Source organism: Euleptes europaea, chromosome 2 (assembly GCF_029931775.1).
Source record: "Euleptes europaea isolate rEulEur1 chromosome 2, rEulEur1.hap1, whole genome shotgun sequence".
Taxonomy (NCBI): Eukaryota; Metazoa; Chordata; class Lepidosauria; order Squamata; family Sphaerodactylidae; genus Euleptes; species Euleptes europaea.
The window spans coordinates 79,037,620-79,060,926 of NC_079313.1; the positions used below are offsets into that span (position 1 = coordinate 79,037,620).

At 40.1% G+C, this 23,307-nt stretch overlaps 1 protein-coding gene across 1 annotated transcript in view; it reads right to left on the reverse strand.

Moving 5' to 3' along the window:
* Positions 1 to 23,307, reverse strand: part of ST3GAL3 (ST3 beta-galactoside alpha-2,3-sialyltransferase 3) — a 234,124-nt gene that overhangs the window by 155,876 nt on the left and 54,941 nt on the right. The window contains exon 6 of the mRNA XM_056867692.1: positions 5,485 to 5,577. Coding sequence (XP_056723670.1) covers positions 5,485 to 5,577 — 93 coding nt within the window. The remainder of the gene's footprint in view (positions 1 to 5,484; positions 5,578 to 23,307) is intronic.

A 23,307-nucleotide genomic window follows, 5' to 3' on the forward strand; every position in this document is an offset into this window, starting at 1 on the left:
CACTAGAAAACTATCACTTTAAGAGTGGCTCAAGACTGGGTACATGCAATCTTCCCTTTTAAGATTCCCAAGAATCTGGCTAAATAATTAATCTGATAATTTTTCTTTAAAAGAATATCTGAATTAGTAGAGTAATAGGAGTTAATAGCTACAACAGGCACTAATGGCTCAGTGGAGGGGGCAGAGTTAATCTGCAAGGACAACTGAAACCTCTGAATTTAAATAGGGTTTATGGGTCTGGGAACCCACTCTTTCATCTCATACTTTAAAAGTGTATTTGCTGACACTGAACTGAGAAAAAAAAGATCCACGTTTTGTGAAGGTGCCAGAGGTGCATGAAAAGACCCATGTATGAAGAACGACACAACCCTAGGCAGGAGTTACTCCAGAATGAGAGTCAGCATGGTGTAGTGATTGAGGTGTTGGACTAGGACCTGGTTTGAATTCCCACTTGCGCCATGGAAGCTTACTGGGTGTCCTTGGCTCAGTCACACACTCTTAGCCTTGACCCTGGCTAGTATTTGGACAGGATAGCTTCAAGGAATTCCAGGGCCGTGATGCAGAGGCAGTCAATGGCAAGCCACACACAGGACAACACACACAGAAAGATTTCATTTATAATTTTTTACAATGTTTTTGCTTTAAACTTTATTATATGTTTCTTGCATAGCCAAATACTTTCAAAATTTAACAGTTAGAATTATGGCACACAGCCATATATACACAGTTCTATCAGTACTGAGGCCCTTTGCCAACAGACTTTATGCATTGTTTACCTTGTCCAATACACACACTCATCTATCATGAACAAATACCACAGCCAGATAAGACAAGTCTTATAGTACATATAACTGAAGCATCTACCACTCAGAAATAGAAATGTTACCTTTTCTGTAAATGATCCTGGTGGATGCAGGGAAATCTATCCATTGAAATTGTATGTCCTCCTGGCCAGAGACCATGTCTTTCTCCAATTAATTCTTCCTATATACAGACACATAAGAAATGTAGTGCCCTGAAAGTTCTATCTAACACTGGTCTGATATTGGCTGGGGAACACAAACATGGCTTTGAACTTTTTCTTGGACTTGGAATATCTGTGGGACTGGGCCTTACCTTTTTAAGAATATCAGTGAGTGCAGCTTACAAGGCACCAGGCCTCATATTTCTCTTGTAATTTTCTTTTCCACTCACTAAAGGAAAATTGGGTAGAGACTCCAAGGAGAGAAGGGAATCAGAACTTCCTTGGACCTTGTTACTTGCCACCACAAGAATGAGTAAGCAGTCACCTCTGTTGAGAGGTAGAGAGGCTCCAAGTTCAGTGACAATAATGTCCATACAGATTGACCGGTTGTAAGGAGGTATTAAGATTTGAGAGTAGCAAACAAGTCACTCTGAACAGGCACCAGCAACACTGAGATGAGGAGTATGGTAGAAGGCCTCAGCAAAGTGCCATGACACAATTGTGTTCAGCTATGTGAGTAGACTTTCCATATGGGCATAAGCCCACAAATCCTGCAGCGAAACTTCCCTGACTAGAGCTGCCTAGAGAGAAAACTGCAAAACAATATCTATCTATCCACACATATATCTTTACCAGATGGTCTTCTATAGCAGCATGTGACTCACTCAGGATTAATCTAAGAAAGCGCAGTTCCACTGAACAAACTGCTGGAAAGCTACTAGAGTAAGAAAAACAGAATCCAAAGGAGAAATGGGATGAAGAGCCATACACAAAGGCAAATAATCTTTCTTTAATCTTGGAACAAAAATTTAGAGGCCCCTTAAATGAGTTTTAGTGCCATAAAAGAAGGCCACATTATTTTATCAAATGCAATAAAAGAATTCACATCAGCTCACATCAACCTAACCCTGTGGCAATTATTACCATACCTGGGCATAGTTATATTTAGGAAGAGAGCGGGTAAAAACAGGAGGTCTGAGTTTACTTATTTTCCACTACACTCTACATATGCCAATTTTCTAAGCTGGAATTCCCCATGGGCATTTTATATCCCATCAATGAGAGTCTTCTCCTACCAAAGGTGGCTTCTTACCCATCTGCTCCAGATTTTCCATCATTCTCCTCTACTACATAATGTTCAGGGGTGTAATGAATTCATCTGGTCATCATTCCATGGCTGAGGAAACAGCCATGTATGCCACCTCACTCTGCATGTGAGGATTCGTGTGAGCTAAGCACTCCAGACAAGCCAGTCAATGATTTTTGTGGGAGAGGTGGCTGCACAGTACCGCTACTACACCACAGCGTGATATATCCACTACCACTGCACTTCCACCACCTGCTCCACATCACCCTCAGCTCATGTCCTTACAGGTCTATAGCCCTCCTTTTCCCACATTTTTAATGGGGAAGACCAAGCACCCTAACTCATTCCCTCATAGAAACAAAATGTCTAATTACTCCACAAAAAGAAGCAAAGCCATGCAATCTTTGGAAAATCCATAAATGCTTCCAGAACCTGTGTGATTAATTCTGATTGCAGAATTTGGATTTTGAATAATATGCAAATTTTAGCAGACAACAGTTGATTGTGCTGAAAAATACACTACAATATAGAAGTACCAGCTTGTGATTATAAACACCTGTTTACTCATTGTCAACATAGGTTGGTACTTTTTATATGGTTTAATACTGCAGACTTAGAAGGCCTAACCATATCCAAGCTTTGCTGCATTTGAGAAGAAAGCCATATCCCAACATATCCATGCGTACGCAGAAAAAACACTAAGGAATTTATTGAAAAAAGGTATACCGTATTTTTCGCTCCATAAGACGCACTTTTTTCCTCCTCAAAAGTGAGGGGAAATGTCGGTGCGTCTTATGGAGTGAATGTGCGTCTTATGGACCCTAGCCCGGTCCATAAGACGCACATTCCAGCTTGGAAGGAAGGCAGGCGGGGCGAGCCGGCTGGGCGCGCCAGAATGACATGAGCTGGCGTTCCCCGCCCCGACAGCCAGCTGGGAGGCGGGCGGGCCCAATCTGTGCGCCCCTCCCCCCCGCCTCCCAGCTGGCCGTCTGGGCAGGGAACGCCGGGTCGCGTCATTCTGGCACGCCCAGCTCTGTGCGCCCTGCGTGCCAGAACAACACAAGTTGGCGTTCCCCGCCCCGACAGCTAGCTGGGAGGTGGGCGGGGCGCACAGAGCGGGCCCGCCCGCCTCCCAGCTAGCCTTCGGGGCGGGGAACACCGGCTTGCGTCGTTCTGGCGCGCCCAGCTCTGTGCGCCCCGCCCGCCAGAACGACGAGAGCCGGTGTTCCCCGCCCCGACGGCCAGCTGGGAGGCGGGGGGGGCGCACAGAGCGGCCAGGTGCGCCAGAACGACGCGAGCCGGCATTCCCCGCCCAACGGCCAGCTGGGAGGCAGGGGAGCGCACAGAGCATCTGGCGCGCCAGAACGACGCGAGCCAGCGTTCCCCGCCCCGACGGCCAGCTGGGGGGGGCGTCTTATGGTCCGGTGCGTCTAATGGAGCGAAAAATACAGTACATTTCTTTAAGAAAACCTTTTCTTTGCCACCTCTCTTCCCAAAAAGTTGAGATGTCTTTTTAGATTGCAGATGTGCTCCCCATTGTCAAGTCACATTGTAAATCTTTCAAAGTTTGTACAATAGCATCCATGGGTTAAAAAACTGTGAACAGCCAGGACTTGCATACTGGGACATAACCGTAGACTATTTGTAAGCAGAAATGCTTCCAGTAGAGACCTAGAAATTAGAAGGCGTGCACAGTATTACTGTGTTCTGTGTACCACAGGCTCTTCCCACAATACTGGAGGCTCTTGTCTCAAATTCAGAAAGCCAGACCCCAAAGAAAGGTCACGCACTGTTCAGCAATGGAGCTCTTAGACGACCAGAGTCTTCTAATTAAGAAAGATTGTTTCAATGACCAAGAACACAGCAAGCCCATTAAATATCTCTTCCATTTCAGACACATGACATTCAAAGCCAAAGGCTAGATATCTGTTTCCTCTTTTTGGCTTAAGCATTTTCTTGTATGCCATTACGTATATGCATATATTTGAGAATATTTCAGCATAGGAATATCACATCATTATTCTTAAGCAGTTAAATGGATGAGTCATGCTTACATATGCTTGAGACCTGCAGTATGAAGTAACTGAATATATGAATGGACCACAGATATACAACACCTTAACCATTTTATCTCACATATACTACTTTCAGTGGAAACAATCCACATGCACACATCTGATGATGACGTAATAAGTGTTGAGGACCTAAAACTGAAGAGGAGCTGTATAATAAGCTTTGGATACGACAATTTCCTTGTGACATGAACAGGAATGCTGACTTTTTTCAAGGCTGTTCAAAGCCATTCCACCTATCAGATCTCCAAGATGTCTGGGACCTATACCTGCCTGCTGGGGTTGACTTGCCCACAATGATCAAATCTTCACAGAAGGCAGCCTGGCAAGAGGACAACACTGAGGCTTACACATACGCAACAAGCTCTGACACAGTGGTGGGCAGGGGAAAACTGAACTCTCTAGAATCCAATAGCTGTTGGGTTGGCAAGGAAGCGGTTGAATGGCTGCCATTGCTGTTGGCACAGCAACACCAGCCCTTTGGAAGGTGGCAGAAGAAGAGAAAAGGCAGGGGAGGGGTATCAGGTGTGTAACATTTAAACTTCGACTGGGCCAGATGAAGGATTTCCCCAGGGCTGTCTGGATGCCCAGATAAGAGAGTAGAAGGAAGAGAAAGGGGGGAAGCAACATTTCCTCTTGTCTAAGAAAACACAAAGGCCATGCTGCAGGGGCTTTGGCAGGGAATTCTGACAAGCATATAACTTAAACGGATGTGATGCATAAGGACAGGGACTTCAGAAGATGTTGAAACAAGAATATGTAAATTCTCAGGCACAGATGCAGCTTTTAAAAGATTGCCAAGGACAGTAAACCATTATGATGAGAAATCCAATATTGTACGTGCATGTGTGAACCAGCTTTTTCAGAGTGAAGTTTAGAGTTCAAGCATTTTACTAGCTAATAGTGCTGTTATCCCCAATTAAGGACACTTTTTTAGGGAATGGAAAATAGTGATTTTACCAAATTAGCTCTTTCATTACACAGGCTTCCATCTACTATCTGGTAAGACAATCCAGCTTTTCAAAAAGAAGCTAAGTAGCTTAGATCACAGCTCACTACAAACAGCTTATTTTCTGTTACTATATCTTCAGTCCATAACATCACAGCATAAGGAAAAAGATACTCTACATATAAAGTTCTTTATGTGAGATCATACACTTCTCATGGTTATGTCCATGATGGTATACATACAAGCCTTTGCCTAACCATTTTTATATCACTAAGAACAGCCCCAGAAACTATTTAAATTATGACAGTAGATTTAGCCACTAGTTTTATGTGACACAAGCGGGGGGGGGGGGAGTTAAAGGAACAGAAGAGCAGAGCTGTAATGTACAAACATGGAGGAGCAGGACACTTACTTTGGGAAGATGGCAGTCATGAGAGCAGATGCATATCCAGGTTTGCAAACTCCCTCTGAGATGTTAGCATACTTTGATGCTAGCTCTGGAGGCCTGTAGAGAAAGAACTCAAGTCAAGAAAGTCCTAAGTAAAAAACGCCAATTGTGTCACCTTAATATATTTATACGTTTATGTTAAATAGCAGAGAGAGAGAAGAACAAAGAGACTTCTTAAACAAAGCATAATGGGACAGCATCAAACTGGCTGTAGGTCATTTACAATCTAACATACACCTGCCTTGGTAATGCTTTAGACCAGGGGTGACAAACTCAACTGTTATGAGGGCCGGATATGACATAAATGTCACTTGGTCGGGCCAGCCGTGCCTCACCAGCCCAGATTGAGAGGGGGGGTGGCTGTCTCAGCTGGCTCACAGGCCAGATAAGAGCTCTCAAGGGGCCAAATCCAGCCCCTGGGCCTTATGTTTGACACCCCTGCTTTAGACACTGGGAAAGCTGAAATCAGGAATCAGTGTTTCTCATAAGCTTTTTTAGGTCAAAATTTTCCAACCAGAATGGATGTAAGCAGCAACAAAGCCTCCCTTGTCTGTTGCATGACAGACCTACAATGTCTAGGGAAATTTCTATTTGCAGATCAAATCTAACCAAATTACCACAAATTTCTACCAGTCACTGGGCAGTTGGCATTCTTATATTACAGGCCCAACATTGTTTCTGAAGCTGACTCTCTAATAACTCAGTCTATCTCATAGTCAAGTGGTGTGCGAAAGCCTGAATACACAACTCTTTGCATTCTAAGGAAAGGCACTGTGGTTAAACAATTAATATTTCTACTAGGCCCAAGGCGGAGTGGTGCTGTTAAACAGTCATTTGTGTTTAAACTGCTTGGATTCTCTGTGCCTCATTTTATCAACAGCTACAACTTACCATACTTAACAGCGATTAAAGGGCTATGCCTCATAACATTTATGGGTAGCCCTTATTTAGATGCAATTATATACAGAAGAATTGTTGTTCCAGTAAAAAGAGAGGGGGCACTAATACATAAAAACAACTGTGTAAAATGTTCCTTTCTTTCTTGTTCAATATTTTACTGACAAGTTAATAATGAATATGGAAAGAACAGAAGCTATGCAATTTTTGTGACATATTACACATGTTTGTAGAACAGTTGGCTTGTCAGCAAAGCAGACATATCTAACCTCTGGTTTTCAAGTCTGAACTGATCCTTTGTTTTTGAACTGATCCTTTGTAATCCACAAAACTGGTGGTAGAAAGTGCCACCAAGTTGCAGCCAACCTAAGGCGATTCCATAGGGTTTTCAAGGCAAGAGATGTACAGAGGTGGTTTGCCACTGCCTTCCTCTGCGTAGTGACCCCAGACTTCCTTGGTGGTCTCCTGTTAAATATTAACCATGGCTGACCCTGCTTAGCTTCTGAGATCTGATGACATGGGGCTAGTCTGAGCCATCCAAGTTACGGCAATCCATAAAACTACAATTACATAAACCATGAAGAAAGTGTTTTTTGGAGCTTAAAAGCACATATTGAAAGCTAAGCAGGGTCTGTCCTGGTGAATACTGGGATGGGAGACCACCAAGGAATTCCAGGGTTGCTATGCAGAGGAAGGCAATGGCAAACCACCTCTTGTTAGTTTTTTGCCTTGAAAGCCCTACAGGGTTGCCATAAATCAGCTGCAACTTTACACACACAAAAGATCTCAGGAGCACAGTTACCATGGCAACTGCACAATTACTGGCTCCTTCTTTACCTGTAAAACTATTTGAACCACCACCTTTAAACACCTGAAGTCTAGCCAAGCAATGAAGGCATAGAGGCTGGAAGCACAACTATTCAAGCAGAGGCCACACTTTGCTGAAGAGTCTTCAGCCCCCACCCCCAAGCCTTAGCAGAATGTATGCATGGCAGAAGCTCCCATAACCCTATGCTGGCATGCCTGGGTAATATACAAGAGGACAGCACTTACAATTTGATTTCAATATGATTTGGTACTGAACTAGGGCCCGAGGGACCATCCTATCAGATATACTAGGAAAACCAGGGGGAAGTCACTGTGCAACAGTTACGCACAGTGTCAACCACAACACAAAGAAATCTTTTTTTATGTTGCCTTTAAAGCTACTTTAAAGTTTCAAATTAAAGTTTAAAATTTCAAATTAAAAATGCAAACGTTTCTTTTGTACCAAGCCTATTAAAAATATAAAGAGAGTGGTTCCTCTGACTAATGGTGACTTGCTGGTGTCATAGCAGGAGTATATGGGCTGCCTATATTAAAAGCCACAAATATACCAAGAGATTTTAGCCTGAGACACAAACTTACCAAATTTTACAAATTGTAATAAAAGCTCATGTTCCAAAGCCACAAGCAAAACTAGTTTGTAGCCTAACCACAGCTGCCAGGCCTAGTTGCTCAGCACTGCCTCATTTCCCATTCCGATTGTTCACATTGTCATTCTTTAGTTTTGCAAGGAGTTTTACCTTTCCAACTTAATTTATTTGTCTGCTCCTATTTACCACTACGTATCTCAATCTCTATTAAACTGCCAAAGACAGTCATAGCCAGCTTGAATGCTAACTGTAGACCCAATGACCTGGACCACTTCAAAGAAAACCTTCCAAAGGAAGACATTTGTGTCCCTCAGTATTTAGAGATTATTGTGCAACTAAGATAGCCATAAAATGTCTAAATTCTATATTACACACAGAAAATTACAGGATTTTCCTCAAAGATCTAAAATTTGTTCATGAAATCCAGTTATGTACAACAGCATTGATGAGACCAATATTAACAAGAAATTGAAAAGGTGGCATAAAATTCTTCAATAACTTCCCTCAACTCTTGCTTTTTGTATGATTAGCAACCCAGTAATATCAGACTTCAATAAAGGATCACAATGCAAAATGTTGATATAAAAGTATGATATGAGGGAGAAATGGAGGGGCTCACATGAATTCTCTTGTTCTTGATAAGGTTGAGCTTATGAATACAGGGCTTTTTGACATGGGTTTATTCCGTTGGTTCTGGCCCCATACAGCTTCTGATTGTTCCAATTTCTGCATGTGCCTTTAGTTTTCACTTTGGTGTTTTGTTTTTCCCCTGGGTTTCTTTCAGTTCTTTTGAGACCATTTTTACCCTGATGTTTTTCTGGAAGCCAATTTTGAGTTGGTTTTTTCCTAGTGCATAATGTTACTATTTGAGAGCCAGCGTGGTGTAGTGGTTAAGAGCGATGGACTCTAATCTTGGCAACAGGGTTCGATTCCCCACTCCTCCACATGAAGCCTACAGGGTGACCTTGGGCCAGTCACAGTTGTCTCAGAACTCTCTCAGCCCATGCAGAGGCAGGCAGTGACAAACCACCTCTGAACGTCTCTTGCCGTGAAAACCCTGTGGGGTCGCCATAAGTCAGCTAAGACTTGACAGCACATGTGCGCGCACACACACAAGCACATATAATGTTTCTACTGGTTTTCTTTGTCCCACCCACCTCCAGCCCACTTTACAATTACTGGACTCTTGGCATCATTAAACTGCCCCTGAAAAGAAGTGATTTCAATTTTTTAAAGGCCCCACTAATATCAATATAATGCTGTAGTGTTGTAGTGATAGTTTAAGCAGGTTCTCTGAATTCACAGCTTTCATTTTTTTAAAGTAAGTCTCTAGCTCCCCCTCTCACAGAGATATGCCTTTTCCTTATATCTCCATGAGGGAAAGGGTTAAAGACTTACTTTTTAAAAATGAAAGCTGGGAATTCAGAGAACCCGCTTAAACTATCACTACAACACTATAGTGTTATATCGATATTTTAGGGCCATTTAAAAAGTAAATAAGGGGGTGCTCTGACCCCATTAATAATAACACTGATGACTACAGCACCCTCCCTTGAAAACCCTCATTATTTAAGCTAAGTGCAGAAGAAAATAAACGGACTCCACAACTGTAAAAATGCAAAGGGGGGCAGACGAACTAAAGAACCCTGCCCAAACCAATCCCAGTGCTTGTGGATAGATTCCCAAGAAAATCAGGAGTAGCTCGGGTATGCAACTCTCCATCAATTCAGGACTGCCTCATTCAATAGGGATGTGCCAGATCTAATTTTGGACATATCTAGTGATGAGCATCTACAGTTTACTAACAGAATGTTCAAAACACACAGCATGTTGTCGTAAAATGTATTTGTCATTAATTCTAATTCTGAACATGTCCCTAGATTGCAAATCAAAATATTCATACAATGGGCCAGGTACAAACTCAGAAGAAAAATCTTTAACTTAACAAAAAAGGGGGGGAAGGGAGAAAATGAACAGAAAATAGTTTAAAACAGCAGAGATCTCGCAAGATACTTGAATAATACACATATATCCACTAGAGAAAGTCCTTTGGACAGCAGATAGTTCTAGTCAACTTACACAAACAAGCCGAGACACATATACAAAGGAAAACAACCTTTCAATTCAATTACCCAGCCTAAGCTGTTGGACCAACAATAAGTCATTGGGCTAACAAAAAGCATTTAAACTGTGTTGCAGTGGCCACTGTATCTGTACAACTCGTCTCTAGTATCATGTTGGCTTCCTGAACCAATTCAAGATGACACACAAACCCTCAGGTTAGGTCACTCAGGGGCTGGTACTGGCATTTATTTCAGGGCTCTTCTAAAGGTCTGATATGTATCTAATGGGAAAGCACTATACTCCAAACCCAGCACAAAACTGAGGAAAAGCAAAGGAATCCACTTAAGATTTTGTTAACGCTGCAAAGGGAAGACATTTAAACAAACACCAGTAACTCAAGCTAGATGTGTTCCTAACTTTGGCTGCTTCCATTTTGATGGTCTTATCATAGTCTGGGTCGAGGTTCATTTGGGTTTGAGTGGGTAAAGTTTGTTATTTTTGGCTCTCCTTTTATTTTGGAAAAAGACCTCCATTTCTGCACTTTTTTTTCTTACAAGGAAGTTTACAATTAGTGTAATATGTCCTTTCTAGTACAGATATGGGAGATACAGCACAGATATGTAATAAAACACAGACAAATCCTCAGAGTCTACAGAATGTCTAGGAAGTGCCTAGTGGAAAAGCTCCCTTCTTCGTCAATTTAATAATCTCCCTGGGGCCAATATTGACACAACTCTGGGCATACAGGTACAATCACCATCTGATTGTAACACAGAATCGAAATAAATACTGCACTTTTCTCTCTCAAATTAATCTTTTCACAAATCCTTCTTGTGGGTTTCTTGCATTAGAATGCATGATCCAATAACACCGGCATCTGCCATTATTTATTATTTTGATTAATCACAGGCTGTTAATGTGAAGCTAACCTCTCAGTGATGGGCTAGATAAAGAAATAACTGCCAAGTAAGTTCTATATTGGTCAAAACACAAGCATACAACCAATAGCCTACCACCCATAATTTACACACAGTTCTAAAATGTCCAGCAAAGAAGTTCAGTTTACATTCTGCCTGCCATTGTACATAGCAGCTGCTGTGGTAATTAAAGTTTTCTGAGTACGTTATCACCTAGCTCAATAAAACTTTGAGTTGCCCTCTTCTTGGCATCCTAATTTTTCATTCTCAGTGTGCGTGCAAGCTATTTGACTATACTTCAGAATAACAATATTGCCTCCTGTGCTGTTTTCTATTGTGTGCATTGTTAATATTGCCCATCCCTTGATTGAGCAAAGGTCTTCTTTTCTCATTTCCTTTCAATTCCCATGAATCCTAGAGAATAGCAAGCAATCACTACCTAGCTGTGAATATAACAAAGTGTGACTGACGTCATTGCAAAATATACAGGCATCAACAATTTGAGAAAGACAGAGATCACAAGAGAGTGAAAGTCATAAACAGCCAAATGTGAAATGCCTCCCTATATTTATGCTGGATGAATTATTTTCAGCAGATTGTAGCATTTTAAGAGCATTAGCCGCAATTTGCCTCGGAGCTAAGCAGCAAAGGAAAAAGTAGTTTAACCCTTCACTCTCCACTCAGTTTTGCTATTTGAAACCAGCTCCTCTGCCCCTTTAAAATTTAGTGCTCTTTAAAGTACTAATAGCAGAGTAGAGGAGCTGATTTCCAATCCACTAGAGGTTGAACATCCTCTCCTTCCCTGCATGGCCTGAGGCTGCACAAGCCTGAAATTAGCATTTTATGGACAGAATGAGACACATGATCTTTGTCTCATCTGTCTGAGCACTTAGGCGTCAGTCATGGGCTGTATATATTATTCAAAGCCTAAATTCGATCAAAAAAAGGTTTCTTATAATTGTTATCTTAGTTCATAAAATGATAAACATAGTTCAGTGAGTCATAACTGAATTCAGTTGCCCTATTTCCCCAAGTGATACAAGGCCAGTCACACCATCACCAATTAAGGTACCATTACCGAGTAACACAGCAGCAGCAGAATGCTACACAGATGATCATGTCTACTAAACTGTTATACCTTTATAACTAAACTATCACCCCAACTAGGCAGCCTTCGTTTTAAGATGGTGGGGTTCATTTTTGGAGACTAAGCTAGGGAGAGGTTTGGGGTACAGGATCTTTTAACCTAATTTTATGACGATGAGCCTTCTTGGAGAACTCTTAAATAAAGAAGCATTGTTTATAATTTTAAGGAATTTTATTGAAAATAATCTGTGGGAAACCCTCACACACAGCAACAAAATCATACACCCGATACACACAAGAGCCTAAGAAATAAAAGGGAAAAGGGATTGGACACACGGATATGAGGGCTGAGGGTGATATTTACCAATCTAGAAGAGATACAACATACAAATGATAGCAGCCATGTGAAGGGAGAGAGAAGGGGCACCACAAGCAAGTGGTGGTGCATGCGGGGGTCCAGGACAGACACACACTAAGAACGGTGAAAAGGCCAATACTTATAGCAAAAATGAGTCCTGAGGCTGCATGAGGTAACTGGCAAAAAAATGAACTTTGCCATGGACAAAATATCTGATTACTCCTTGAGTAGCTGAGATATTAGGATATGAAAGGGCATGAGGTAATGGCAACATGGAAGAATACCTCAGTTTGCCTGATTAAGTACTGGCAATGACTTTAGTACAGAGTTTCAGATATATGAAGATGTTCCACAGGGTTTTCCTGGGGGGAGAGGAGTGGATAGGAGATGTCTGGCTTAATCTACTCTGCAAGTTAGATGGAGCTGGAGGGTGAATTAGATATGCCGGTTCCAGTGCAAAACGAGTGCCTGTATGCAAATGAGCATTTAGGTATAACTTGTTTATAACTTTCAGCGTATCTTCAAGGCAGTTATATCCACAAATAGAGTAACAGCCTTATCTTTACCAGATAGCAGATAAATTAAATGGTAATCGTGAGAACAAACAGGAAAAGTGTGAGATCAATGGCGTGATAAAAGACAATCTAAAAGAAGAATATAAATTACAACTGAATAAAAAATGGGTGTTTCTGTCTTTGCAAGGAGCACACCAGACTCCTCGGGATCCGGTTTTGATTAAATGTTAGGACACTTGGCAATGACTTTCACAGATGACTGAAAGCTCTCAGCAAAAGCATTCTACAAGGAAGTTGGCTCAAAAAATTGCGATCTTGGAGAAGTGTGTGTGTGTGTTAAATGCCATCGAGTTTCTTCCAATTTACACCAACCCTATGAATTAATTATCTCCAAAACTTCCTATCCTTAACAGCCTTGCTTAGTCTTGCAAACAGAGGACCATGGCTTCCTTGACTCAGTCAAGCTCCTTCATGGCTGCCCTTCCCAGTCTCAATCTCCTTCTGATTTCTTGGTTGCAGTCTCCCTTTTGGTTGATGATGGAGCCAAGGAATAGAAAGTCTTCAACAATTTAAATTTCCTCATTGTACACCTTAAAGTTGAGTAATTCTCCAGCAGTCATTACTTTTGCCTTCTTCGTGTTCAGCTGTAGTCCTGCTTTGGCACTTTCTCCTTTAACTTTAAGCAGTAGTCATTTCAAGTCTTCACTATTTTCTGCCAATAATGTAGTATCATCAGCGTATCTCAAATTATTATTTTCTTCCATCAATTTTCACTCCACCATCATCTAAATCTAATCCAGCTTTCCTTATATCTACTGCATATGGATTGAACAGATATCCTTGTCTGGCACCTTTACGAATTGGAAACCAATCTGTTTCTCCATATTCTGCTCTGTTTCTCCATATTCTGCAAACAAAACAATGGCACACAAACTGAAAACCTTCAATTTATGTTCCAATTCAGAAAAAATGAGACATCAAAGACTGAAGCAACTATCAGACCAGCGCATTAATTTCTCATGCGAGTAAAGTGACACTCAAAATCTTATGACAAAGACTGTTACCATATATGGAATGAGAAATGCCAGCTGTTCAAGCTGGTTTCAGAAAGAGAAAAGTCACTAGAGATCATATTGCAAATTTACGTTGGTCACTGGAGCATACAAGAGAATTTCTGAAGAAAATCAGCTTGTGTTTCATAGATTACAGCAAAGCTTTAGACTGTGTGGATCATGAAAAGCTATGGTTGGTGTTAAAAGAAATGGGTGTGCCACAACGTGATTGTTTTGATGTGCAACCTATACTCTGGACAAGAGGCTACTGTTAGGACAGAATATGGAGAAACAGACTGGTTTCCAGTTGGCAAAGGTGTCAGACAAGGATATCTGTTCAGTCTATTTGTTGGTATATTCTTGTTAAGATTGATGGACTCCATTTATGTGGCCTGGAATACCTTTATTGATATCCCATCTACTCCTGTTGATTTCTTTCTCCCTATTGCTCTCAGTGCACCTTTCACTTCACTTTCTAAATGTAGGTTCTTTTTCAAAAGATTCTTCTTGGTATATTGTTCCCATCTTTTCTTTATTTTGTCCTGTTCAGTTAATGTATTTCTGTATTGATCTTTCAGCATGCCTAAATGTGCTTTAAATTTCCCTCTGATTTCTTGGATCTCGTGGAACAGATATCTTGTTCTTCCTTTTCTGTTGTTCTCTTCTATTTCTCTGCATTGGTTATTATAATAGTTCTCTCTATGTCTATGTGCCAGTCATTGGAAGACTGCATTTAGACTTCCAATTTTGCTTCTATCACTTTTTACTTTTGCTTCTCGTCTGTCTTTAGCAATTTTAAGAGTTTCATCAATCATCCAGGCTTTTCGTTTCTCTTGGCTAAAGGGATAGTCTTTGCACATTCTCCCTTGATAATATCCCTGGTGTCTGGCCATAGTTCTTCTGGCTGATGTTCACTTGAACTCAGTAATACAAATGTGTTCTTTACATGGTCTCTTCAGGAATGTATTGGTATTTTTCTTCAGCTTTATTCTAATTGTTGATATTAACAATTCATGGTCTGTACTACAATCAGCTCCTGGTCTTGTTTTAGCAGAGAGAATAGAACTTCTCAATCTTTTGATTATGTAATCTATTTGATTTCTATATTGGCCATCTCGTGATGTCCACATATACAACCATATGTGCAGCTGCATGTTTGCAATGAACAAATTGTTCTCTTCACAGAATTCTATGAGCTCTCCTATTTCATTTCATGCTCCTAGCCAAATCTTCCATCCGTATTTCATTCTGCTTTGTTTCCTACTTTTGTGTTCCAGTCACCTATGAATATCAGCACATCCTGTTTTGGTGTGCAATCAATTTACTCCTGGACATCTGCATAAAAGCTTTCTTTTTCTTCCTCATCAGTATCTGTAGTTGGAGCATAAAGTTGAATGATGGTTATGTTGATAGGCTTTCCATTAAGTCTGATTGATATTATTTGGTCAGACTTAGCATTACAGCCTCTGGCTGCCTATGCTACATTTCACCTCACTTATACAGCAACACTGTGTCTTCTGCGTCTGACATTCCCTGAGTAAACCACTTTGTAATTTTCTGACTGAAAATGTCCTAATCCAGTCCACTTTAGTTCACTCACTACCAGGATTGCAATGTTTAAACATTCAATTTCTCAGTTTACAATTTAAAGCTTGCCTTGATTCATATTTCTCGTGTTCCATATTCTCGCTATATATGTCCAACGGCTTTGGACTTTCCTTTTGCATCCATTCCCATCAACAAATGTCCTTTAAGCTTTCGCCCAGTTGCATCATTAAGAACAGTGCTAGTTGTAGTTGTCCTCAGCTCTTCTCCAGTAGCTGATTGAGTGCCATCCAACCTGGGGGTTCTGTCTTCCAGCATTATATCTTTTTTTGTTTTGGATGGTCTCATCATAGGGTTTTCGATGTAAGAGATGGTCAGAAGTGTTTTACCATTGTGTTCTTCTGTGCAATACTAACCATAGTTAGCTAAAGAGGCACTGCTGTTGTCTACAAAAGATTCTCTGCCAGTGTCAGCTTCCATTACTGCTGCTACCCTTCAAGGATTCCTCCACCCACATCACCACTGGCTGTTGATCCCTGAAGAGAGTGGATGCATCTTAGTCTGGTGTCTCAGCTGTGACCATTCCACCTTGAATGAATCTGCTAGGATTTTGGCCTCTTGACAGACTTGAACTTCTTACAGTATTGCTCTCAGCTTCACTGATGCACACAATGCCTCTCACCATGTCAAAGTGTGCGTCCAACGCTGAAAAAGCTTTTGATAATGTTAATTGGCAGTTTATGTTTAAGGTATTAGATTTTATGGAGTTTGGTGAGAATTTCAAAACAGCTATAAAAGGAATATATACACAACAATCTGCCAACTTGATTATAAATGGGTCATTATCACCCAAAATTGAAATTCAAAGGGGAACGAGACAGGGGTGTCCTCTTTCCCCTTTATTGTTTATTTTAGTATTAGAATTATTATTGCATAATTTTAGAAAGAGCGATGTAGTTGGTGTACGAATAGGTAGAAATCATTATAAGCTTAAAGCATATGCGGACGATGTAGTATGTTTTTTGACTGATCCGATCGAACAAATTGACAGATGGAATAAAATTTTGGAGGTTTATGGAAAGCTTTCAGGGTTTAAAGTTAATAAAACTAAAACTAAGATTTTAACTAAGAATATGACTCTCTCACAACAACAAACATTAATAAAAAAGACGGGGTTTAATATTGAAAATAAAGTTAAATATTTAGGTATATGGTTATCAAACAATAATCTTAACTTATTTCAAGATAATTATGTGAACCAATGGCAACAGATAAAAAAGGATCTGATAAGTTGGGAAAAATTGCCATTATCACTGTGGGGAAGAATCTCAGTAGTTAAAATGATGCTACTACCTAAAATGCTTTTTTTGTTTCAAAATCTCCCAATAGTTAAGGGTGTACAGATATTTGATGTTTGGAAAAAAGATATTATGAGATTTCTCTGGGGTAAAGAAAGACACAGGATTGCATATAATAATTTAATTGAGCAAAAAGATACGGGAGGATTTGGATTACCAGATTTGAAAATGTATTATCAAGCAGCATGCTTCACCTGGATTAAAAATTGGATTCTCTTAGAGAATCCGAAACTATTAGAATTAGAAGGTTTTAAATTGAGATTTGGGTGGCATGCTTACTTGTGGTATGATAAGGAGAAAGTAAATAAAGAATTTAATTCTCATATTATTAGGAAAAATTTATTGCAAATATGGAATAAATATAAAGAAGTTTTTGAAAGTAAAACACCCGGTTGGGTTAACCCTATAGAAGCATTTATGAGAAGAGGTGCACATTTAAACTTGGATTGTGATAACTACAGAGAAATAACAGAATACAAAGATGGAATATGGGTACTGAAATCAAGAGAAGAAATTCTGATTAAAGATTGGTTTATGTACTATAAACTAAGAGATGTTTTTAACAAAGATAATAAGTTGGGTTTTAATCAAACCAAATCAAAATTTGAGATTATACTATCTAAGGGAAATAAAGGACTGATAGGTAGGGTTTATAAATTACTTATAGAAATAAATCTAGAACAAGAAAGGATTAAGTTAGTGATGCTGAAATGGATGAGAGATTTAGGTTATAATATAGATTTGGAAATTTAGGAAAAGTTATGGAAAAAAGAATTTAAGTTTACAATTTCAAATGAAATAAGAGAATTTGTATAAAATGTTTTATAGATGGCACATAACCCCAGTATTATTAAGTAAAATGAAGAAAGATGAGGAAGCTATATGTTGGAAATGCGGTACAGAAATAGGCACATTTATGCATGTTTGGTGGTTTTGTAAAAAAATAAGGAGGTTTTGGAGATTAGTTTTGAATGAAACTAATGATCTGATTAAATCAAAAATTAAGAAAGACCCCGCTTTTTGCTTATTGGGTATACCAAAAAGATTTGGATAAAGGTGATAGAGTCATATGTCAATATAGTTTTGCGGCAGCAAGAATTATAATTGCTAAAAAATGGAAGCAAACAAATAAACCTTCAATTAAAGAGTGGCGAGAAAAATTATGGATGTATATGAGGATGGCCAAAATTACAGCTTTTTTACATGATAAAGATATGGAGGAATTTAAATGTACGTGGGTAAAGGCCACCGCATATTGGGATAAAGTGGCAAAAACGGATTTTAAAAGTATAGTTAACGAATTATAGTATAATATGATTTTAAATATGATATAATAATAGATTTTTTTTCTGATATGTCATAACACTCCATCGGAAGTCTAATGGTGGAGGGCACTGCGGTGGGGGGATGGGATTTGGATTCAGGGCACGATATGGCTTATAGACTGATTTGAATATTGTATTAACGGATAAATAGTGCGCTGAACATGTAATTTTTGTTTTTCTTTTTATGTATATGTATTTTGTCCTTTTTTTCTTTTTTCTTTTTTTTTCTTTTTTTGTGTGTTTATTATGAAAATAAAAAAAATTATAAAAAAAAAAAAAGGTGTGCGTCCAAGCAGGGGGGAGAATTGAAATATTTCAATATATTCATTTTCTGTTGATGAATGCCATGGGAAGTAGCAAGTTGGGAAAATAATTGTTAAAAATATGCCATGCATCATTTGCAGAATCTACGGTTAGGATTAATTAGTTCATAACATTAAACGTCAAGTTCTATCTTTGACATCCCTACCTGTCAGACTTGCATTGATAGTCTAAGTTATTCAAAAGTAAGGTCTTTGAACTACAGATAGGTGGAACAATAAACCTGGGAATGTAAATAGTTCCTCTGTTGGAGGCTACCTCTGTGATTTAACACTTTCACATTCCCCAAGAACTTCTGGAGCACCATTGTTGGGAGAACACCATGTCAACAATCTGTACGCAGTGCAGAGAGAGGCATGCTAAGACATATTCCAGTCAAAACACCACATTTGTGCTGTCTCATGGGTGATGGTGTTGAGAAAAGAACCTGATTAATTTATATTTTGAAGCTCCAATGGAATCATAAACTGGGATATGAAAAATGTCATATTTGCTTGTGAGCTAACTAATACCGGGTCTGATCCAATTGCCCCATCTTCAAAGGTCACTAGTTCTGCATACAGAGGACTGGAAGTCATTGTGCAAAGGACAGTTAACAAGAGAGAAGGTGGAGCAGAGAAGAAAGATAAAGCCTGTCCTAACTCACTCCCCAGCTTCCTCTCCTCCTTGAAACAGCAGCACTTACACCTCCCTTCTCCCCAAAACAGGCTATTTGGCACTAGAACCCTGCATTCTCAAGCCTCAGATACATCTAGAGTAGAAGCATGTTTCAGGTATCAATAAAGCTATGCAGCAAAGCCAGGAGAGTCTTTGGTGGAAATAAGCCAGGCTGGATGACCACTCACTTCCTTCTCAACTATTCGCCTATTGGATTTCATTCCCCCCTCCCAAACAAATGATCCTGGCCATGGCATTTAACTAACTCTCTGTGATGAGTCCCCAGAGGATGAAGAATGGACATGTAGCACATGAAGATCAGGACCGTAACTTTGAAGAACATCAGGGATAACCAAAACAACACTATTTTATTTATTTAAAACATTTGTTAGCCGCCTTTCTCCTTTGAAGCATTCAAGGCAGCTTACAAGATGAATAAAACAGGAGAAACACAATCAAAGCAACTAAAACCCATAAAAGTCACAGATTAAAAACTCCAATCAAGATTGCCAATAATAAAAGATAAATAAATCAAAATGCAGTCCCAAATAAACTGTCTTCAACTGCCCCCTGAAGATAGGCAATGAGAGGGCCAGGAACACCTCCCTGGGGAGGTTGTTCCATAATTGTGAAGCTGCCACAGAAAAGACCCTCTTTCATGTACCCACCAAACAAGCATCTTTAAATGGTGGGACAGTCAGGAGAGCATCTCCTCGCAATCTTAATTCCTGGGAGAAGATGGCCCTTCAGATACCCCGGTCCCAAGCCGTGTAGGGCTTTAAAGGACAAAACCAGCACCTTGAATTGGGCTTGAGAGTGAATTGGTAGCTACTGTAATTCTTGTAGTATTGAGGACATAACAAAACACAATACATTTAGAGTCAAAATACAGGGATGGTGGTGCAATCATATCCTATCATAGCTTAATGTGCGGGCACCTGCCACCACAGGCCACTTGATTAATTTTTATAAAAGGGGCCCAACCCTGTGGAAACTCATGGCATAAACTAGCTAGCAAGGTTTATCATTCCACAATTGATGTCTTCTTCCTGCTACAGGCTAATATACCTACTCTTCGGGAATTTATCACTTTTTATGGCTTACTGCAATCTAGTCTTCATTTCACACCTGCTTTATACCTCGCCACTTGCCTTCAAATTAAGGCTGAAGGTTTTCTACTCAACTCCTAACATCCAAGGGGGCCTGTTACATAGATTAAAGGAAGATAATTACAGAGGAACGTGGGGACATATAGATAGTAAACTGGTACTGCTTGACCTTCCACCATTAGTTCTTAACAACTTAAACTTCTCTGAAGCACTTAAATTAGTAAGGTCAAGGGTGAGAAATCTTGAGTGTGTTAGCACTACATTCCATGCTAGGCGCATATGTTCTACCCTTGCACTGGGGATTCCCCCGCCTGAGACCATGCCCTCTTATGTGAGCTTGCTGACAATCCCAGGCCATAGACGTGCCTTTATGCTCGCTAGACTAAATGCTTATCCAACTGCAGAGATGTCAGGTCATTTTGCGAAAATTCCCTACTCAGATCGAGTTTGTGAATGTAAATCTGGAGATATTGGGACTCTACACCATCTCTTATTGTTTTGTCAGCACTGGTCAGCTCCTCGGTTGCGTTGGGTCACCCCAATATTGTCTAAATACAAACTTCCCTTGGAGTCCTGGGTGATATCCCACATAATGGGAGATATTCACCCTGATATCACTAGTTCTGTTGCAAGATTTTTGGCGGAGGTGATGTCGCTCAAACGTCAAAACAAAATAAGCATGTAAGCTGCGAGTTGAATGTTGAAACAAATTTTGTGATTTCAATGAGGCTGGTTCAGGGGGAATATATTGTTATGGTATTAGTGATGCTATGTTTAGTGATTGTTTTCTACTGTGTTTTAACCTTAAGTATACGTTGGGTGTTGTAAATTGATTATTTGGTGTTGTGTTATGTATTATTGTTATGGTTAAGCTCAAGACAAGTATACGTTGGGTGTTGTAAATTGATTATTTGGTGTTGTATTATGTATTATTGTTATGGTTAAGCTCAAGACCTTTGGTCAAAGGAGCTAGTAAATCAATGGTAAATGGAAATGGTATACCTCGCCACTGGCTGCTAATGACACCTGGAATGAAGCTACAGGAAATATTAAATCAAATTGCTGATCATCACTGAATACTCACTACTTCATTTATGCAACTATTTTCCGTATGTAGAATAAGGACTTACTGTTGAGGAAGTTTGAACATTAGAAATTAACTGGGAAGCTTTACTTCTACCGTTTCACTCCATAACATGTTCCCCTTTACCATATAACCATGGTATCCTCCTTCTAGGCAGTTTAGCCAGGACAGGGAAAACTGACCTGGCTACAATCAGAGACTGCTTGATAACATCCACATCAGATTACTATACTGCACTCTACATGAAGCTGCTTCTGAAGATTATTTAGAAACTTCAACTGGCATATATTAGCTGTTAGCTTTGTTATGTTAGCTGATTTGAGTATTCTACAAACAGAAAAAGAGATTAGAAATCATTTAAATTAAATAAATTTTATGCACTCCATGGAACACGAGAAACCTACTAAGAAACCTTGTATTGGGGTCCCCAATGTGGTGCCTATGGGCACCAAGACACCTGTCATCGTCTTTCCTGGTGCCTGCCAAGTGTTTTTAGAAACGGGGTGGGGCCAGCTGGGGCTCCTGCCTAGCACAGTTTCTGACTGGCCACTGGAGATCTGATTGGCTGTGCAGATTAAGTTATTGTTTTGACATACAAGCCAGTGTACATATTGGTAATATGCATACATCTCTGTAATTCCCAAGCAAGTTCCATCTCAGAACAGATCACAAAAATCACTCACATAGTGTACAGATGTATGCATGGTGCACACATTATGTTATGCATACTGGACCACCACATGTTGATAGTCACCAGAGTTCTCAGTGTGTGAACTAGTCTTTACTGTCAACCTAATGATTCCAAGTTTTTTACCTGCTAGACCAGCATCTTTATTAGTTCTTTTCTGCTATACTGGTGGCACACAGAACTCTGCCACCATTGCTCAAGTTCATCTTTTTATACCAGCATGACAACTACAATCATAGGTGGGGGTCACCTGTTTGCACTTGCACTCACCCCCACTTCAAACATTATCATCCCTGCCCCACCTTTGTGTCTGTCCCCTCTATACACATTTTGCATCCCCAGACAGCTCCGACACATCCTTCTCTAGGCTTTCTGTTCACAGAAGGCAAGGAGAGAGCTGAGAAAGGCTATCATATTGCTGCTACAATGCTTTTCCACAGTGCAGAGCTGAGGAAGCAGCCCAGCCATTTATATGCCTTCATATTATTTATTTAAAACATTTATTAGGCGCCTTTCCACCTTATGGAACTCAAGATGGCTTATAATACAAATAAAATAACAATAATAAAAACCAGAATTTAAAAACACTATATAAGACTGCCACCAAATTAATCAAATGCAGCCCTAAATGAAATTGTCTTTAACTGCCTCCTAAAGATCGAAAATGAGAGGATGGAAAAACCCAGACTGGATTGCGGTCTCCATATGCTCCGTCTCTTTGTTTGTACACCAAAGGGTGATGAGAGCAGGCTGAAACTACCCTGGTGTGTGTCCAAGCTGAGAAATACAGCAGAGCTTTGTTTGACATCAAAGGTTGAGCCACAATAATTACAAATAATATTACAAATATACTCAGTAATGCCTGGTTAAAATAAATCTGTTGATGTTCAGCAAGATGACATGCCAGGAATAAAATCCTGTGAGATGGAGGTACCTTCTTGACGGCATTCTCCAGAAAGAAGACAGGATTTGGACAGTTCTGGTGGACTGGGATGGGGGGAAGGAATTAACTCTGATGTAGTCCAGCTGAATAACTGTGATGACCCAGATGTCTTGGGTGATGTGATCACATGCTTGCAGATAGTGAGGAGGAGGGGCAGGGCTACATAAGGCATTAAAGCCTCCACTTAGAGACTCCAGAAAGCTTAGAATGCTATGGCCCACACCTATTCTTAGCTAAAGATTTTCTGAAAGCAGAAGCATAGGACCCTTCAGGTGAAAGACTGGCTGGGTGGAAACCAACAGGGTTGTTGTCAGCGTGGAATACACAGACACTGTCTGTGCATGATGGGACCACTGGCAGTAATACAACTGTCAAAGTAAGGAAAGTGCTCTATATACCAGGAGAGCCCCTGGAGCTCCTTTAGGACTGGAAGAGGAAAGGATCAAAGCATAG